Below are 17,228 nucleotides of genomic sequence, written 5' to 3'. Positions count from 1 at the left end.
CCGGCTTCGCTCACACACGGCCCCCGCCCGCGACAGGGGGAGGACGCGCACCCTCGGGCGGGGACCCGGCGGGCGGCCCCCCGGGCGCGAAGCCCGCAGGAGCGGCAGGGCCGGACCTCGGCGCCCGGAACGCCGGCTCCGGGACGGCGGCGACCGCCGAGCGGAGCGGGAGACCCCGGGGCTCATCCGGACCCGCGCGAGACACGCCCCCTCGCGGTGGCCCGGCCGCGTCTCCAGCTTCGCCGACTTGGGGGCGGGGACTAGGTAGGATTCAAATTTGAAGCGGGACGCCCGCGCCGCGCTCAGCAGGTGCCTCCGGCCGGCTCCCCGCGGCGGGCGCTTCCGCCCCTACCTGCCCGGCGGGCCGGAAATTACCTAGCGGGGGAGCGGCCCCTCCTTTGTTGTGCGCGGCCCTCCAGCGCCCAGAGCCTTAAAAAGTGCGCGGCGGAGGGGACGCGGGGGTGGCCCGCCCGCGAGCCCTCCACGCGCCTCCACGCTCCCGGCCGCCGTGTCCCCTGCCCTTCCTTTAAAAATGCCACTGTCCACTGGGGGCCGGCGGAGTAGAGCTAGGAGAGCGGAGAGGCGGGAGGAGAGGGAGGACTGTGAGAAGTGACGAGCGCTCCACGTCCCACACAGGTTACGCTTCGAGAAGGAGCCCAGGAGAGGTAACGCATGCGCCGCCTGCGTTTCAGGCGCGTGGAGAAAGCTGCGCATGTGCAGAGCCCAGTGGGGAAAAAAATGCAGCGGAGGGGTGACTGGCAGGTTGAGGGCGCTTTCGCTACTGGAGAACCACGGCGGCCAAGAGGCGCGTGCGCAGAGCGCCCGAAGGGGTGGGGCTCCTCCAAGGGGACGGCCTCGCGCGCCCCCTGGCGCGCGCCCGGGGAGAGGAAGGAGCGGGAGGGGGCGGAGAGGAGGGAGGAGGCACGGAGGGCGGGAGGGGGGAGGGGAGCCGGAGCGAGGGAGGGTTTATCGACCGGGCGATTTTGGTTAAAATATTCAAAATGGCGGACGGAGGAGCAGCGAGTCAAGATGAGAGTTCAGCCGCGGCGGCAGCAGCAGCAGGTAATCATTACAGCATTTTACATATTCATATTCATACTCAACCCCGGCTCCCGCTGCCCCCCCCGCGACTTAGCATAATTTATTAGTACTCAGGATTATTATAATTAACGGCGGGGAGATGGGGGGCCGGGGAGCACGGAGCCCCCGCCGGGCGCCGAGCGGAGGGGGAAAGAGGCTCGGAGCGGCCAGGCGGAGGGGAAAGACAAGGGGCAAAGGGGGCTGCGATCCACCGCCCTCCTCCTGCCCCCGGCCCACCCCGCCGCCGCGGCTCGCCCGCCCGCCCCGGCCCTCCTCCTCCGCCGGCCGCCGCCGCCTCCTCGCCGCGGTGCCCGAACCCGAGCGGGTCCGCGGCGGGGCCGCGGGGCCGGGGCACAGGGAGAGGACAATAAAGACATTTTACATATTCATAGCCGTGGGCCGGCGGGGCGCGGGCGGGCGACCCGGGCCGGGCGGGCGCGGGGTGGGGGGGGCGTGGAGGGGGATGGAGGTGGCGGAGAGCACAATGCCGGGGAGGCGGCGCGGCCGGAGCGGACCCCGGCGGCCGGACAGCCGCGCGCGTCCCGCCCCCCCCACCCCCCGCCCCGGGAGAGGGCCCGGGAGCGGCGCGGGGGCGGCCTGGGGGTGCGCCCGGGGAGAGCGTCCAGCCGGCGCCCGCGCCCCGCCGCCGCCCGGGGGTCCGAGCGGGGCTGCGCCCGGGGGTCACGGCCCCGGGCACCTCGGCCGCGCCCCGCTGGTCCCCCGTGCGGCGGCCTGACCGGAGCCAGGCCTGCGCTCTAGGTGGGTAGGGGCGAGCGGTCGTGGGCGCCGGGAGGTGGCCTGGGGAGCGGCGGGGGTGGGGAGCCCGCGCGGGGTCCGCTTCGCCCCCTCCGCGGCGGACAGGGCTGGAAGGCGGCCCTCGTGGAAAGTTCCCGTCGGAGGGGGTTGCCCTCCGGGGCAGCCGCATGTGCTCCGGGCCGTCGGTCCGCGGTGCCCGCAGGTCCTGGAGAAGCCCCCGCGCCCTCGTGGGTCGTGCCTTCTCCGGGGAGCTGGTGGCAGGTCCCCGGCGTGGTCTGGTCTTCATCTGCCCCCGCCCGTCCCGCGCCCCCGCCCGTCCCGCGCCCCCGCACCCCGACCGACGGGCCCGGGGGCCCTCGCTCCCAGGCCCCAGCAGCGCCGGAGGCCTCTCGAGAACTCGGCTGTGGAGGGCTGCCCTCCCGCGCCCGCCCCCGAGCCGGCCTGACGAGTTGGGAGCGTTCCAGATCGCCCCTCTCCCGCTGGGGGGCCGGGGGGCGGGGGGCCCCCTCCGCGGGGCCGCGGGGTTGCTTCCCTGCTGGGTGCCGGGTCCTGCTCGCTCTGCGGAGCCGAACCTCGCTCATTTGAATAATGTCTAATTCGGGGAGGTTTATATTATTGAAATGGCCGCCTGGCTTTCCCCGCCTCTCATGTTTAGTAATTCAGACCTTTAATAACAGCCACTCACAGCCCAACGCCGTGTTTATATTTTACATTCGCCCCATGTGCTTTTGTGGTTCGATATGATTCTTCTTTTTTTTTTTTTCCTTGGCAATCCACGGGGCTCTGAGATCAAACCCAGGCTGTGCTGGGAGAGCAGGGGGGAGCTAGGCCTGGCTCCTCTAGCAGTTGCCTAGGCCTCGTTCTCTGCCGCCTGATTTATTTACTAATAACCAAAATGACTTTCCCCTCCAACTTCCATGCACAGACCCGTCCTCCGCGGGCAGGACCAGCCCTCCTGGGGCCTTCACCGGCACTGAAGCAGCTCCTAGCTTGGCTTCAACTCTGTCGTGTTTTGTTTTCTCTTAAAAAGACTTTCTTGGAGTTTGCAGCAATATTAGGCCTAAGGAAAAAAAAAAAATCTCATTCTCAGAGACGAAATGGGCCTATTCTGATTTAATACAAATAAAATCACTTTAGTGATAGTTCTCCCCTGCCCCTTGGCTTCTACCTCTAAGTTAAACACTTTCAGGCTTTGTAAAGGGCTGCAGTATTTGTAAAACCAATGGTTTTCTTTCTCTCTCTCTTTTTTTCCCCCTTCTCCCTAGGAGTTGTAGAGTAAGTGTTTTAGAAATTCCAATTAACAGCAGTTTCAGAATGTCTCAGTGCTGCATTTCCCTTTCAGCTTCTTCATTCTGATTTAAAATGGGGCTGATACTAATTTTGTGCTATCCCTCCCTGTCAAGGCCTGCTTGTTTTAATGTAGCACTCCCTAAAGACAGAAGCAGGCTTGTGTTTTCTTTGAGTGTTTGTGTCTCAGTTAAATGAGAGAACATAGAAGAATAAACATAGGCATTGTGTCTCCCCTGATCTTGGAACTTCTTCTCCTCCCAGCACACCCACCCATCTTTAAGTTGTCAAAATTGATTTTATGTTTTATGTGGAATTAGGACAGTTGGTCTGAGAAAGTCAGGCTGACTTTTGTTATGTAGAAAAAACAGTAATTTCCATTTTTCAGTCTTTCCCTTGGTAAAGTTTTCTTTCCTTTTTATTTTATACAGTTTTAGTGTGTTTCTTAAAAACACAGTGTTGCTTCTCACTGGTGGTTTTTTTTTTTTATCCCTGCTGATAAAGTACCAGAGAAGTGTTATTTAGCACTGATGTGTTAAGCCTTTGAAATTATGAGGCACTTTATGGTCAGTTGCTAGGTACATATTTTTGGAGACATTAGTCTTCAGTTTAATTTGTAACAAAATTGTAGATTTGATGGGCTAACAGCAAGCCAATTTCACATGACCAGTTCTCATCATTTTTCCTCTCTCACCTTCAGTAGGCAGGCCCTGAATGTAGCAGGAAAAAAAAATCTGTAGCTTTCATGTGAATGTCCAGGTGAATGACTGTTTTGGAGACCTGAAGCACGAGGTCAAATGGACAAGAAGCAGTAATATGATTTCATGCCTTAAATAGCATATGTTTTTGCACCCGATTCCCAAGATGTGGTCAAACTGATGATGTCATTGGACAGAGGACAAGGTGCAGTTAATTTGATTTATTGTCCAGGGGTGAAGTGTAGCAGTGAAACCTTCTCATAGGGAAACCATTTATCTCAGGACAATTTCCTTTATAGCTGCAATTTAACCACTACCGAGGCTGTAGATATTTTATCCAAGATGATAAAATGTATGCTGCATTTTGTAAACAAAATTACACCGTTTGAATTTTTGTAATAGAGGAAAGGATCAGTATTGTTAACTGGCCTTATATTTTGGTTGGCATTCCATGCTATTGTAAAAATTAATTTCTTCAAATTCTCAGAAGGAGACCAGGGGTTTTAAGGAAGTATAATCATGGAAGAGATCAATATAAATGCTATTTTAGAGAGGTTCTTTGTGATCTCCCAAACTCAAGTAAGAAGCTGCCAGGCTAAAGGAGAGATCATTTGCCCTCGAACCTATTTCAATGAGTAAAGCAAAGTTGATGAGCATGAAGGCTCTGTATCTTTTAGGTTGGAATTATAGTGTTTACAGTAAGGTAGATACTTGTAAGAAAGCATGTGCTTTGCAAACAGTTTTTAAAAAATAAATCGAACTTCTTTTTGGATAAGGTTGTGTATTTATTTTGAATGACTGGTGATTTTTAAAGTTGTTATGTTGTGAGGTCATGATTCCACCTGTGATTTCTGACAGAATACTTTCCTTTTAGACCTTTTTCATCATAGTTTCTACCAGTTTGTTTTAAAGTACTTATTCAAATGCTCTGAGAATGTCGTAGGATGCTGTGCCTTATTCCTAAGTGCTCCAACCTTGATACAGAATTTTAGATTCACTGTTAAGCTTTAGTCTATAACCTTTCTGACCCCTTATGCATCTGTCAGGCAGTTTCTCAAAAGTTTTCAGAAGATCCACTGCCACTTCCTTCTTAACTTACCCCACCTATTAATTATAGTGGTACTTTTGAGGTTAGATCTTGAAAATTAATGTGACAGCTGACCAAATGTTTTTAATATCTGAAAGGACCATTCTGTTTCCAAGGTGTTAACTGTAATTTTTAACATCTTTCCCAAACTAATTTTGAATTCCTTTCATTCTGTCATTGTCAAAAATCCCAGTAGTCAAGGAGAAGCAAACAGTGACTATTATTCAGGTTTGAATTGTATAGTATTATTCTGCCATATTTTAAAATTTCTATTCTCTGCATCAATAAGCAGCATAAGGGAGAAGAAATAAGCGTCTTTTATTGCTGCCTAGATTGAAGTAATTGTTAATCTGTTATTCATCTGGTTATTGGATTTTGGAATAAGTTTAGGGCTCAGAATATTAAATTGCTCTTATCGGGGCGCCTGGGTGGCTCAGTGGTTTGGGCTGCTGCCTTCGGCTCGGGTCATGATCTCGGGGTCCTGGGATCGAGCCCCGCATCGGGCTCTCTGCTCCGCAGGAAGCCTGCTTCCTCCTCTCTCTCTTTCTCTCTCTGCCTGCCTCTCTGCCTACTTGTGATCTCTGTCAAATAAATAAATAAAATCTTTAAAAAAAAAATAAAATAAATTGCTCTTATCAAGCCACCAAAGATGTTTAAAGGAGCCTTGAATATTTTAGGTCAGTGCTTCTAACATGACAGAACTAGAAATTTGAATGTTATCTTTCATATGTATTTTGCATTAAAAAGGAAATATTTGCAGTTTCTTGAATCTAAATTATTTGATCTTGGATTTATTTGTGTGTGTCTGTGTGTATGTTTAAGTTTTTAAAACTGGTCACTCACTTTAGTGAAATGTGTTTGCTTTGTACTTACGAAGACTGTAAAAATACGTAGTAGTGAATGCCATCTTATTATTAACGGTTGTTTTGTTTTGTTTTTATGTTGAAAAGCCACCCCTTTAGTCTTTGCATATGTCTTTCAAGCACTATTAAAATTAGTTTTCTTTTAAAATACTGGTATATGGCTGTCATTAACTTGCTTTTATACACATTATTTGTTCAATCACACAGTTTTTGTGACTAGTAAATACTATGAAAGCACAATTTTAAGCAGGATGTGTTTTCCCAATGGAAGTGATTATGTTTAGAACTATTTAATAATTGTTTCCTGAACGGAACAAGTCATGGGCAAAACATGCTCCTTTTAGGTCACTAATGTTCTTGTTTCTGTTTCTTCTTTTAATGTTAAATGCTTGGGCGACATGCTTATTACTTATTTCTTAAAGGAAATCAGTGTTCGATGTTAAGAGTATGGATTTAGTTATCATACATCTCTCTTCCTCGAGTTTCTGTATCCCTTCTGAATGAATTCTTTCGTCCTCTTCCTCCTCTCTTTTAGGAAACTCTTTGGGCAGGGATTTTGCTTAATTCTTGTATTGTATTGCTTAAATAAGATAAGTATCCTTTGCAGGGGATCGGGCTTGAAAGAAGTAATGATTACAGATTGTAGAGAAAAGCAGTTTCCTTATCCATCTTTTGCTCAATATTTTTGCACATTTTGTGAATAAAGATAATAACTGAAGTTACGTTTCTTCTTAGGTTATTTACACTGATGTAAGTGTTAGCCAATTGTGTCCATGGAAGGAGGCGAGCTTAGGGTGCTTCTATCTACTCCGCCATCTTTCCAGCCTCCCTCCTATATTTCTTTTCTTTATTTTTTTTGTACTGAAATATTTCTACGTTCTAAACTAGCTGTGAACCCTTATAAACTCTTTCAGCAATAATAACAGTGGGGAAAAAATAGTATGAGTGACTTTCTGAACCATTTACCACATATTTAGAATTTGGAATATGAGAATTATCTTAAGTTTCAGGTACTCTGATTTAAAGAAGCTCCTTACACGGTGTGCATGTAGTTTATACAGTTCGGTGTGTCTTTACTAGAGGGTGTTACTGAGCATTTGATAGGTTATCAAATGTGTTCCATGGCTGATAGAGCTTCCTTGTTTTTTGTTTTCCAATTAAGCAAACACTCAGGTTTTCACTGTTGCCTAGATTTGCTGACAAGACTATTAATGAACAAAAGAAGAATCAGTAAACCTTTAGATTTATCAGATTTTTTTAAAGTACTGTCCATAAAACTAGGTATTCATCCAGAAAAGGGTATATAATATTTATTAAAAGAAAAAAAAAAGACAATGTGAGAAGAACTACAATAAGCTCAGTGTGAGTACTGTTAGTAGTTTTACTTAGTCTGCAACCTTGAAAGTCATTGCAAGTACAGTTTAATTTGTCACATGATTTATTTCCTAATTCTCCGTAACTTCATTGGTTTTTATGTTGGAATCATAACAATAGTATATAAAGTTCAATCAGTAAAATAAAAATTATGGGTGGTTTTTTTTGTGTTTTTTTTTGACTAGTCAACTTTCTCTTCGCAGTAGAAGTTTACAATACAAGATATAAGCATTTATGGCTGGGAAATGAACATTTGTTTTTTGTTTAACGTGGTCACCTCAAATAATGGAGTTGTACTGACTGGCTTTGTAACTTATGGACTGAATATACTTTTTTAGAGAAAAGTGACTCACCTGTTTTCTTGTTTTAGTACACTTATTTTAATGGTGTGCTTAATGAAAAAAAAGTTGTTTTTGTTTTTTTGCTGATTCATACTGCAGCAAGAAAGTGTATTCTAATCAGTCTTAAAACAGTTATTTCATTGCTTACGACATGTATCTGCTATGTATCTGGTCTTATGCCAGTTGTCTTTGGGGATAATCAGGGAAATGGAAGACTCTGTTGTGGAGGAGTTGGTATGTTTTCTTTGCAGAGAAAGTTAAAAAACAGTGTGTGTAATTATATATTAAAATATGTAGCAGATAATAATGATCAGAGTAGAGATCAGGGTGTGTCCAAATTTGTAGGCACCAGAGCATCCTAGAGCCGTTATGGCTGGAAGGTAATGTAGATACCATCTGTCCTAAAGCCTTTGCAGATGAGGAAGTGCTCTCACCGTGGGTTCGGGTTCGTGTCTTGCCCACAGTCTTACCTGTTAGGCATCAGAACACCAGGCTTCTGACTTCCTAGGCTCCTCCTCCCCACACCCCCAGTCCTCCCTCTACCACACTGCTGCCAGTCAGAGGAGACTTGAAGGAGAAGAGGAGTCTTAAAGCTGAGTTAAGAAAAGCAAAAAGAATTTGGAAGAATGAGAAGACAGGGAAGCGCATTGCTGGGGAAACAGGATCGTAGATGAAGAATGAGGCATTTGTTCTATGTGCAGGGAGGCCTTTGGAGGTTGTAGGAGTAAGGAATCCTGTGATAGAAGTGATTTTTTAGGAGTAATATGGTGGTGTGCAGATGGTTGGAAATAGGAAGCAGAGACCATCTGTGGAAACCAGTATTTAAAAATTGCTTTCAGCACTGTTAGAGGTACAAACAGGACAGTTACCTGACCTTGACAGGCTTTCAGTCAAATAATGATATTATAAAATAGAGAATCCACGATAAATATGTTGAGGATGTGTCCAGGTGATCACACAGAATAAGGACCGTGGGAAGAAATTCTTGCCAGGTCTTTATATGAGGAACTGTTTTATTTCTGAGCAGTGGTTTTGTTTTTAGTCTTCTGCACAGTGGATTATCTAAGTGACATAGTTTCCTTTTAATCAACTACAGTGTTTAGACCAAGTTATTAACCTGAAGGGTGAGATGGGTAATTCTGGAATGCGTTTTTCTTAGCCTCCTCATTCCCAGTTCCACTTTGTGTCGTTAACTTTTGTTTTACATTTCTTTTATTGCTTCCATCTTTAAATGCTTGTTATTTTGTGTTTCATGTGGGCTGCCTTTATATCCTTTCTGGAGCAAGTCAGGTGTAAATAAAACGAAATTACCATCACCATGACATAATGATAATGTCTGTATTTTTATAGTACTTTAAAGTTTATAGCAGCTCTCATTTTCATTACCTCAGTTGGTCCTTTCAGGCAAGTATTATTATGCCCATTTTATAGTTGAGTAAAATAAAGCATAGATTAAGTACCTTTCACAAGGTCATGTGCTCGGTAAGTACGAAGTGTTTAGGGAACAGCAGGACTTGCAGGTCATTTACTGCTGAGTCTGTGCGGTGCGGAGTGGTGGGAGCTGGTTTGGGACTCCGTGCGTGCGGGAGAGCTCTGAGGGCTCGGCGTTGGTGGTGTGGGAGTCTGGATTTCTGCTGCTGCGCAGTAGGGAGCCATTGAGTTTTTTTGGTTGTTCTGGACTGGCCATGATCAAAGCCCTTAATTTTAAGTGTTTAGCAGCCAATTAGAGTCAAGGGGGATGCTAAGGTTTTGAGCTTAAGATTACCAAGAGCAGTGCCAAATAAACAGAAGTGGGGAGGTGGGAAGAGGGAGCCATTTGGAGAATGGGCAGTGAATTCAGTTTTGGAAATGTTATTTGAGACATGATTGGGTGGACAGTATTAGGTTACAGATTCATTGTGACGGTCAAAACCATTCTGCTGAACTCTGTGTGTGATAAACATACACATATTAGGATGGAGATCTGTGCTTAGGCCACTCCGACTGAGCACGGAGTCTGAGCCTCGTAAATTCCAGACCTCTCGTTCCGACTTTGCCACTGACTCTGTGCTGGTTTCCCCGACAGCAGGATGGTGACAACCCCAGTGCCAGAGCGATGCTGTGGGGAGTCACAAACTGATGGCAGAAGCATTTTTAAATACTGTCATAGTTTTTCTTACAGGAGCGCACGGGTAAAATCAGCAATTTTATTACTTGTGCTGCTGTAGAGAAGGAGAAGCTTCAGCTTCAGAACAATTCTGTGGGCCCTTCCTGCGGGTGGTCGGGGTCCGTGAGCGGCCGCGCCTCGGGAGAGGAGGACACTGCCCGGGGCCTGCGGCGGGTTTGACCAGCGGAGGCGCTGCCCTTGCAGCGAACGTGAACTCTCGAGGTGTCTGTTGTCTAGCCCCGTCCATGCCTGTCCATTCCTGTCTTCGGCTACTTCCTTACAGAGCGTGACTCAACAGTTCCACCCAGGAAGTCCCCTTAGACAGGCCCACCACAAAACACTGTTTCTGTGGCAGGTTTCAGTTTTTTAAAAAAAAATCTACCTAAAATTTGGTGCCGAAGAGCTGTTCAGGGAGGGTGGCAGTATTTTACTCTGATGCTTGTCTGGGCTCTTTCTCATCCTCCCTCCCCAGCCCCTCCCCATCCTGCTCCACAGCCCCGTCCCAGCTTGAAAGGAAACGCACCAGGGCTTCTGGGTGGCCCAGTCGGTTTAGCGTCTGCCTCCGGCTCAGGTTCTGATCAGGTCCTGATCCCAGGATGAGCCCCACGTCAGGGGAGGCTGCTTCTCCCTCGCCCTCTGCCTACCTCTCCCCGCCGCCCCCGCCACTGCTTGTTCTCTCTCTCTCTTTCAGATAAATAAATAAATAAAATCTTAAAAAAAGAAGAAGAAGTAAACCTGCTGCTCCGGTCACGCCGGCACCTGGGTGCTCTGTGAGCAGCTCTGCGCGCACGGGCCCTGCGGAGTGTCTGTGTGGTGTGGTAGACGTCTGGGTTGAGAGACCTGGTTCTATCTAGGTCACTAATCAGCTTTGTGACTTCCAGACATGTTACTTCACTGGTATTTTTTTCCCCTTTTCTTCATATTTGTAAGTGAAAGAGTTTTCACACTTTTAAAAGTCATTGGAGTTCTTTTGAGTTCTTTTTAAAATGAATTTTAGGCAGATGCTTATTGTGACTGAAACAGCCGTCGGGCAGGGAGAAGCACCCTCCGTCTTCCCGGTCGTGGCCCTGAAGACACTTCCACGGGACCCTTGAGGACTTGCTGAGCACACTGTCCGAAAGCTGTTGCCCTTGTTTATCATGAAGGACCTGTCGGCTATTCTGTCTCCAAAAATAGCTGATCTCTCAAGTCCGAGCTACTGTCCTAGTTTCTCTGACTTTAACACTTAATTTGTGTTCGTTTAGCTAATTCAGCACTTCATTATACACAGTCTTATTTTCTTCTGTAATTGAGTTATGTAAGTAAATCTTGTCTCCTCTAAGAGCCTTGAAAGCAAGAACACATTGCAAGGGACAGAGAAGACATTTAGCAGATAATGCTTGATGGATTAAATTAGGGGTTCTCAGTCTTTGCTGGGATTAAGAATCACCATTGGAACTTTCTCAACATGCGAAGGCTGAGGCCTTACTCCAGAGTTTCTAACGCAGTTGTGATCTGGCCATCCCTAGTTTCAGAAAGCTTTACAAATGATTCAGGAGCATTGAATGAGTAGGGTGATTTAAATTAGGGTAGTTGCATTTCAAGACTTGCTTAGACTGTTTTGAGCAGTGGTTCTTAATGTACCAAAAAGGCTCTATAATGGAAAGATACACAGAACTAGGAAACCTAGGTCTGGGGCCCCTGGGTGGCTCAGTCCGTTAAGCTGCTGCCTTGGGCTCAGGTCATGATCCCAGGGTCCTGGGATCAAGCCCCAAGTCAGCAGGGGCCTCTCCCTCTCCTCCCTGCTTGCACACGCTCTCTCTGCGTCTCTCTCAAATAAATAAGATCTAAAAAAAAAAAAAATGGAGGAAGTTGAAGTCCTCTTTCAATACCAAAATTAAAAACATTAACAAAACACCCAGGTCCTTATTCTGCTTGTAGCACTATGTAGCTTTCTTTTCTTTTCTTTTTTTAAGATTTTATTTATTTATTTGACAGATATCACAAGTAGGCAGAGAGGCAGGCAGAGAGAGGGGGGGAAGCAGGCTTCCCGCTGAGTAGAGAGCCTGATGCGGGCCTCGATCCCAGGACCCTGAGATCATGACCTGAGCTGAAGGCAGAGGCTTAACCCACTGAGCCACCCAGGTGCCCTGGACTGTGTAGCTTTCTGATGCTTAACTTTTCAGGCCCATAGGATTCTCATTGATAAACTATGGGTTGTTTTCATACTTCTTTCCTTTTTCTTTTTTTTTTTTTTTTTAAAGATTTTATTTATTTATTTGAGAGAGAGAGAATGAGAGAGCATGAGAGAGGTTAGCTGGAGAAGCAGACTCCCTACCAAGCAGGGAGCCGGATGTGGGACTCAATCCTGGAACTCCAGGATCATGGCCTGAGCCAAAGGCAGTCGCTTAACCAACTGAGCCACCCAGGCACCCCTACTTCTTTCCTTTTAAGCTATGGAATTCTTCAGTACTGTGTTTTGGGTGAAGGCCAGTAAACACAGATATTTTAAGTAGTTTGGCTTTCATCTAAATACCATTTTAATAAGTATATTAAGAACATAGACTGACTGATAGGGATGCCTGGGGGGCTCAGTCGTTAAGATTCTACCTTCAGCTCAGGTCATGCTCCCAGGGTCCTGGGATTCCACCCCTCATTGGGCTTCCTGCTTGGTAGGGGTCTGCTTCTCCCTCAACCTCTTTCTCTAGCTTGTGTTCTCTCTTTCTGTCTCTCAAATAAATAAAACCTTAAAAAAAAATAGACTGATAAATTATTGAACACCACATCTGAAACTAATGGTCCTAGTGTAAGTTGGCTAATTGAATTTATATTAGAAAACAAACAACAAACAAAAAACCTCCAAACAAAAAAAGATTACAGAGCATGATAGACTTGATCCTGTCTTCGCAATAGAGCTCAATCATTTGAGATAGGTAGTCCAGAAAGGTGGTATTTAGATTTTAAACTTGAAATATATTATTAGAATGTGAATGAACAAGGACAGCGCTTCTCAGGAACTGCAGTAGTCTTTCAATGTGAGCATGAATTGGATTCTTACTAACCAACCCGACTGGTCCTTCTGCATTCACTTAATTCAGTAAATATTTATAGAGTGTCTTTTATTCCTTGCTATGCACCCAACGATTAGAAACAAAATAGTGAGTAAGATGGATACAGCTTTAGCCTTCAAAGCTTACACAATCTGTTGGGTAAGTCCTACATTAAATAATGCTGTTCTTACTTAACTGAGTAAAACATGGGAAATCCAGAGTGCTCTGAGGAAGATACGGCCATAAGCAAAAGATACCTTATGGGACACCTCATCTGGACGAGAGGATTTGGGAAGGACTCCCTAAGGAAGTGATGTTTACACTGAGACACCAGGGATGAATGAAAGTTAATCAGTCCAAGGCCAGTAGGAAGTCGGATTGCAAATGTTCATAAGTTACTCTTGAAACTGGTGAAAACACAGCACTGTCAAGGAACTCAAGTTTGTTCTGTCTGATCCGGAAAGAGTAAGATTTAGCTGAAGATGATTTTATTAGAAGGCTGTTTTTTTATGATCTTTGTCCTTTTTAATGGCCAGATACACAGGCACAATCTGTGGAAGAGATTTTCATACCCTCCAGCAAGTGTATTAATTCCCAGTGACTGTAACAAAGAACATTTACCGAGTGTTTGTGCCATTACAGAGTGCTTCATGTGCGCTTTTACATTACTCTTTCCAGTGGCCCGCGAGGTGTGTGCACTTGTCCTGCTCCTCTTCCATGTGAGAAAACTGTGTTCGGAGGAGGCTCCGTGGCGCACTAGGTCTCTGACCAGTTTTGATTGGGCGGTAGGCAGTTAAGAGAATTATCATGCTCTTAACCATTAAATTCTGTCTCAAGGCACTTGGATGACGAAGTATACAGCAACTGTTATTTTTGAGTTTATCCTTAGTGCACTTACACAGTTGTGTGTTCCAGCGCCAGCTATATATTCATCTCTGTCTTGCTGTTTGGAGAGATGGACAACTGATGGCTGCATAGTATTCCATTGTGTATCGACACCACGTTTTTATCCGTTCATCTGTTGATGGACATCTAGGTTCTTTCCATAGTTTGGCTATTGTGGACATTGCTGCTATAAAAATTCGGGTGCATGTGCCCCTTCAGATCACTACATTTGTATCTTTAGGGTAAATACCCAGTAGTGCAGTTGCTGGGTTGTAGGGTAGCTCTATTTTCAACGTTTTGAGGAGCCTTGTGCTGTTTTCCAGAGTGGCTGCACCAGCTTGCATTCCCACCCACAGTGTAGGAGGGTTCCCCTTTCAGGGAGGGCACTTGTGATGTGCGCTGGGTATTGTAGGTAAGTGGTGAACCACTAAATTCTACTCCTGAAACTAAAACTACATTACATGTTAACTAACTTGAACTTAAATAAAATCTTGGAAGAAAATATAAATAAGTAAATAAATAAAATATTTTAATGTTTAATGAGTTGTGACTTAAAGTTGATGTACAGGTAAGTTGCATGCACTTGTCTACCATCCCTCCTACCCTCCCTTTACCCCGTACCAAGCTGCTGTCGGACCAGTGGTGTAGCTTTCATTTGAGGAAATGCGGCCGTTGATTATTGTTTCTGAGAAGTCAGTCATTTCATAGTACTGGTGTTCTCAGTCGCATATACCTTGTTTAGTCTTGCCCAGTGTCACCCTGAGTAGTTATGCTATTTGTGTCTGAAGCATTTTCTTTCCACTGCCTTGCTGAGAGCCACTACCCCCACTCTCCTGGTGCTTTCTCACGCAGTCAGCCAAGAATGCTCTTCAGGGAGATTGATACGTACACACTCGTACACCATGCCAGTCAGCTAGAAAGGAATTGGTGAAAATCCTTTGATGTTTTGAGAGATAGTGTAAACATCATTACAGCTTGTGAGGACAAATTAATAATTTAATGAGTATTGCTGTAAGAAGTCACGTTGTGAATTCAGGGACTTAGACGGTGGTGTCAGGCGCCGTGGCGGGCTCATGATGCTGGACTCTTGTCTTTTCAGTGATGTGATGCTACAGGGACCGGTAGGATACTGGGTCACTAATTGAGCCCCTTTCTGGAATGTGCTCGTGAGTATGTGCACATACCCCCGGTGCACAGAGCGTCATCCTGGGTGTGCCTGACCCCTCACGTATGTGCGCATAATTTTGAAAAGGAATCCTAGTGTACATCTGTGATGTAATCCACGCCTTCCTCTTTTCTTAAATTTTTGCAAACCTCCCTCCCTATTTAGGATTTGTTCAGGTCAGTGAAATAAACAGGGTTTTTGTTTGTTTGTTTGTTTGTTTGCTAGGTATAACCTTTGGGTTATGAAGGCTAACTTTTTTTTTCTTTACTTTTTTTTTAAGGTGTATTTAGTTGAATAACTTCTAGGGGCATAAATAACAAATGATAAATTAATGGTTGAATTATGACTCAGTGTGGCCATAGCTGATCAAGGGTGATTCTTTTATTTTATTTATTTATTTGACAGAGAGAGAGAAAACACAAGTAGGCAGAGAGGCAGGCAGAGAGAGAGGGGGAAGCAGGCTCCCTGGTGGCTGGATCCCAGGACCCTGAGATCATGACCTGAGCTGAAGGCAGAGGCTTAACTCACTGAGCCACCCAGGTACCCCTCAAAGGGTGATTCTTAAGTTGAACAGAGAGGCCCAGTGAAGTCAGCAGAGGGGCAATTTCTACCTTGTCTTATAAAACTGGAAAATACTGACATGGCTGCAGGTTTCAGTTCTTCAAAACTAACAGAACCTGCCCTTCTTTTCCCTAAAGAGTTTATTTATTTGAGAGAGACCAGGGCAGGGGGTGGGGATAGGTTGTTAGAGGAAGAGAGAGAAGACGACCCGCTGAATAGGGAGCCCTGACACTTGGGGCTCCATCCCACGATCTCAGATCACAACCGGAGCCTAAACCAAGAGTTGAATGGTCAACCGACTGAGCCACAGAGGTGCCCCGGCCTTTTTTTAATCTAACAGTTGTTAATAAATAGCCTTCCACATCTTACGTCATCCTCTTTCAGTGGTTACACAGTGTTTTACTGTATAGGTGGACCAGCCAATTTACTTGATCTCTTTTGATGTTAGGTTTTTTTCCCATAGTTATAAGCATCCATCTATAGTGATTTTTTTTTTTTTAAGATTTTAAATATTCTCTATACCCAACATGGTGCTCAAGCTCACAGCCTCAAGTTTGAGGTGCATGTTCCACCCACTGAGCCAGCCAGGCATCCCTATAATTTTTTTTTAAAATATAAATTCTTAGGAATAAGAATTATAGGATTAAAAAAATTACAGCTTTAAAAATTTTGGATATGTTGCCCTTGTGTATTTTTACCTACAGTATGAATTTTATCTGCAGTATTTAATAGTATCAGTTTCCCCCACAAGCTCTTTTAAATTTTTGCTATGTTGATAGATGGAAATATCTATCAACATATTTTCATTTTCATACTTTCACCGTATGTTGGGCATCTTCTAAAAATTTATTTCTGTATATTTTTCAGATGTAAAACAATGAGGTTTTGTTGTTGTTTTTGCTGTATTGCACTGATTCCAGCCTTTCAGAATATTTGTGATTTTCCTGAAAATTTATAATTTAAATACTCTTTTCATGAATACCTTCCCTTTATTCCTTCTAATAATTCTTACCTGTCTATTGAGAAGTAGTTTAGGGATGAGAGAAGCAATTGGGTCACGGGCCGGGAACTCTTCAGCTGCCTTATCGCCTTCCCCTTTTCCCCAGACTTTCAGAGTCCAAGTCAGAGTCCTTTTTCTCTGGTTCTGTACATCCTATTCAGCCATCTAAGGTAGCACTTTAAAGTATTGGTGCACTTGTTTCCTTTTTTCGGAATAGCCTGAGCTCTGTGAGGTTAAGGACTGCATTTTATCCATGACGTTTAACACGGGCTTCCTATGTTTTTGGCGCTTAACAAGGATGTGTTTATTACTTGTTTCCTGCTTCTACAGAATTAATTTTACATCTGTTACACCAAACAGCATCTTAAACACTGACCTGTATCAGCTCCCTAATGAGATGAAGCAAAGACAAAAGCCTCACCCGAGAAGCCGCACCAACGCTTAACAGTCTTCGCGCTTTATTGCAGTTTGACCTCCGTAATTTGGCCGCGGAGGCGGCTGGTTTTAGCGCGGAGCAAGCGGGCAGAGCCCCCTGCTTCCTTGGCTGAGCACTGCGCAGACCCGACGGGTGTTGCGGGGGAGCTGAAGAGCGCGGGCCGTCCCCGGGCTGCGCGTGTCCGGGAACCCGCGCGTGTCCGGGAACGCGCACGTGTCCGGGAACCCGCGCGTGTCCGGGAACCCGCGCGTGTCCGGGAACGCGCACGTGTCCGGGAATGCGCGCGTGTCCGGGAACCCACCCGTGTCTGGGAACGCGCACGTGTCCGGGAACCCGCGCGTGTCCGGGAACGCGCACGTGTCCGGGAATGCGCGCGTGTCCGGGAACCCACCCGTGTCTGGGAACCCGCGCGTGTCCGGGAACGCGCACGTGTCCGGGAATGCGCGCGTGTCCGGGAACCCGCCCGTGTCTGGGAACGCGCACGTGTCCGGGAACCCGCGCGTGTCCGGGAACGCGCACG

General features: G+C 46.3%; 1 protein-coding gene across 2 annotated transcripts in view; it reads left to right on the top strand.

Moving 5' to 3' along the window:
* Positions 1 to 966: 966 nt before the first annotated feature.
* Positions 967 to 17,228, top strand: part of POU2F1 (POU class 2 homeobox 1) — a 173,218-nt gene continuing 156,956 nt past the window's right edge. For both annotated transcript variants that reach the window (XM_059412472.1, XM_059412471.1), the window contains exon 1: positions 967 to 1,062. In XM_059412472.1, the coding sequence (XP_059268455.1) occupies positions 1,002 to 1,062 (61 nt within the window). In that variant the 5' untranslated portion in view covers positions 967 to 1,001. The remainder of the gene's footprint in view (positions 1,063 to 17,228) is intronic.

The sequence above is a fragment of the Mustela nigripes genome, chromosome 10 (assembly GCF_022355385.1).
Source record: "Mustela nigripes isolate SB6536 chromosome 10, MUSNIG.SB6536, whole genome shotgun sequence".
NCBI classification, from domain to species: domain Eukaryota; kingdom Metazoa; phylum Chordata; class Mammalia; order Carnivora; family Mustelidae; genus Mustela; species Mustela nigripes.
This window is presented reverse-complemented; position numbering and strand designations above follow the sequence as displayed.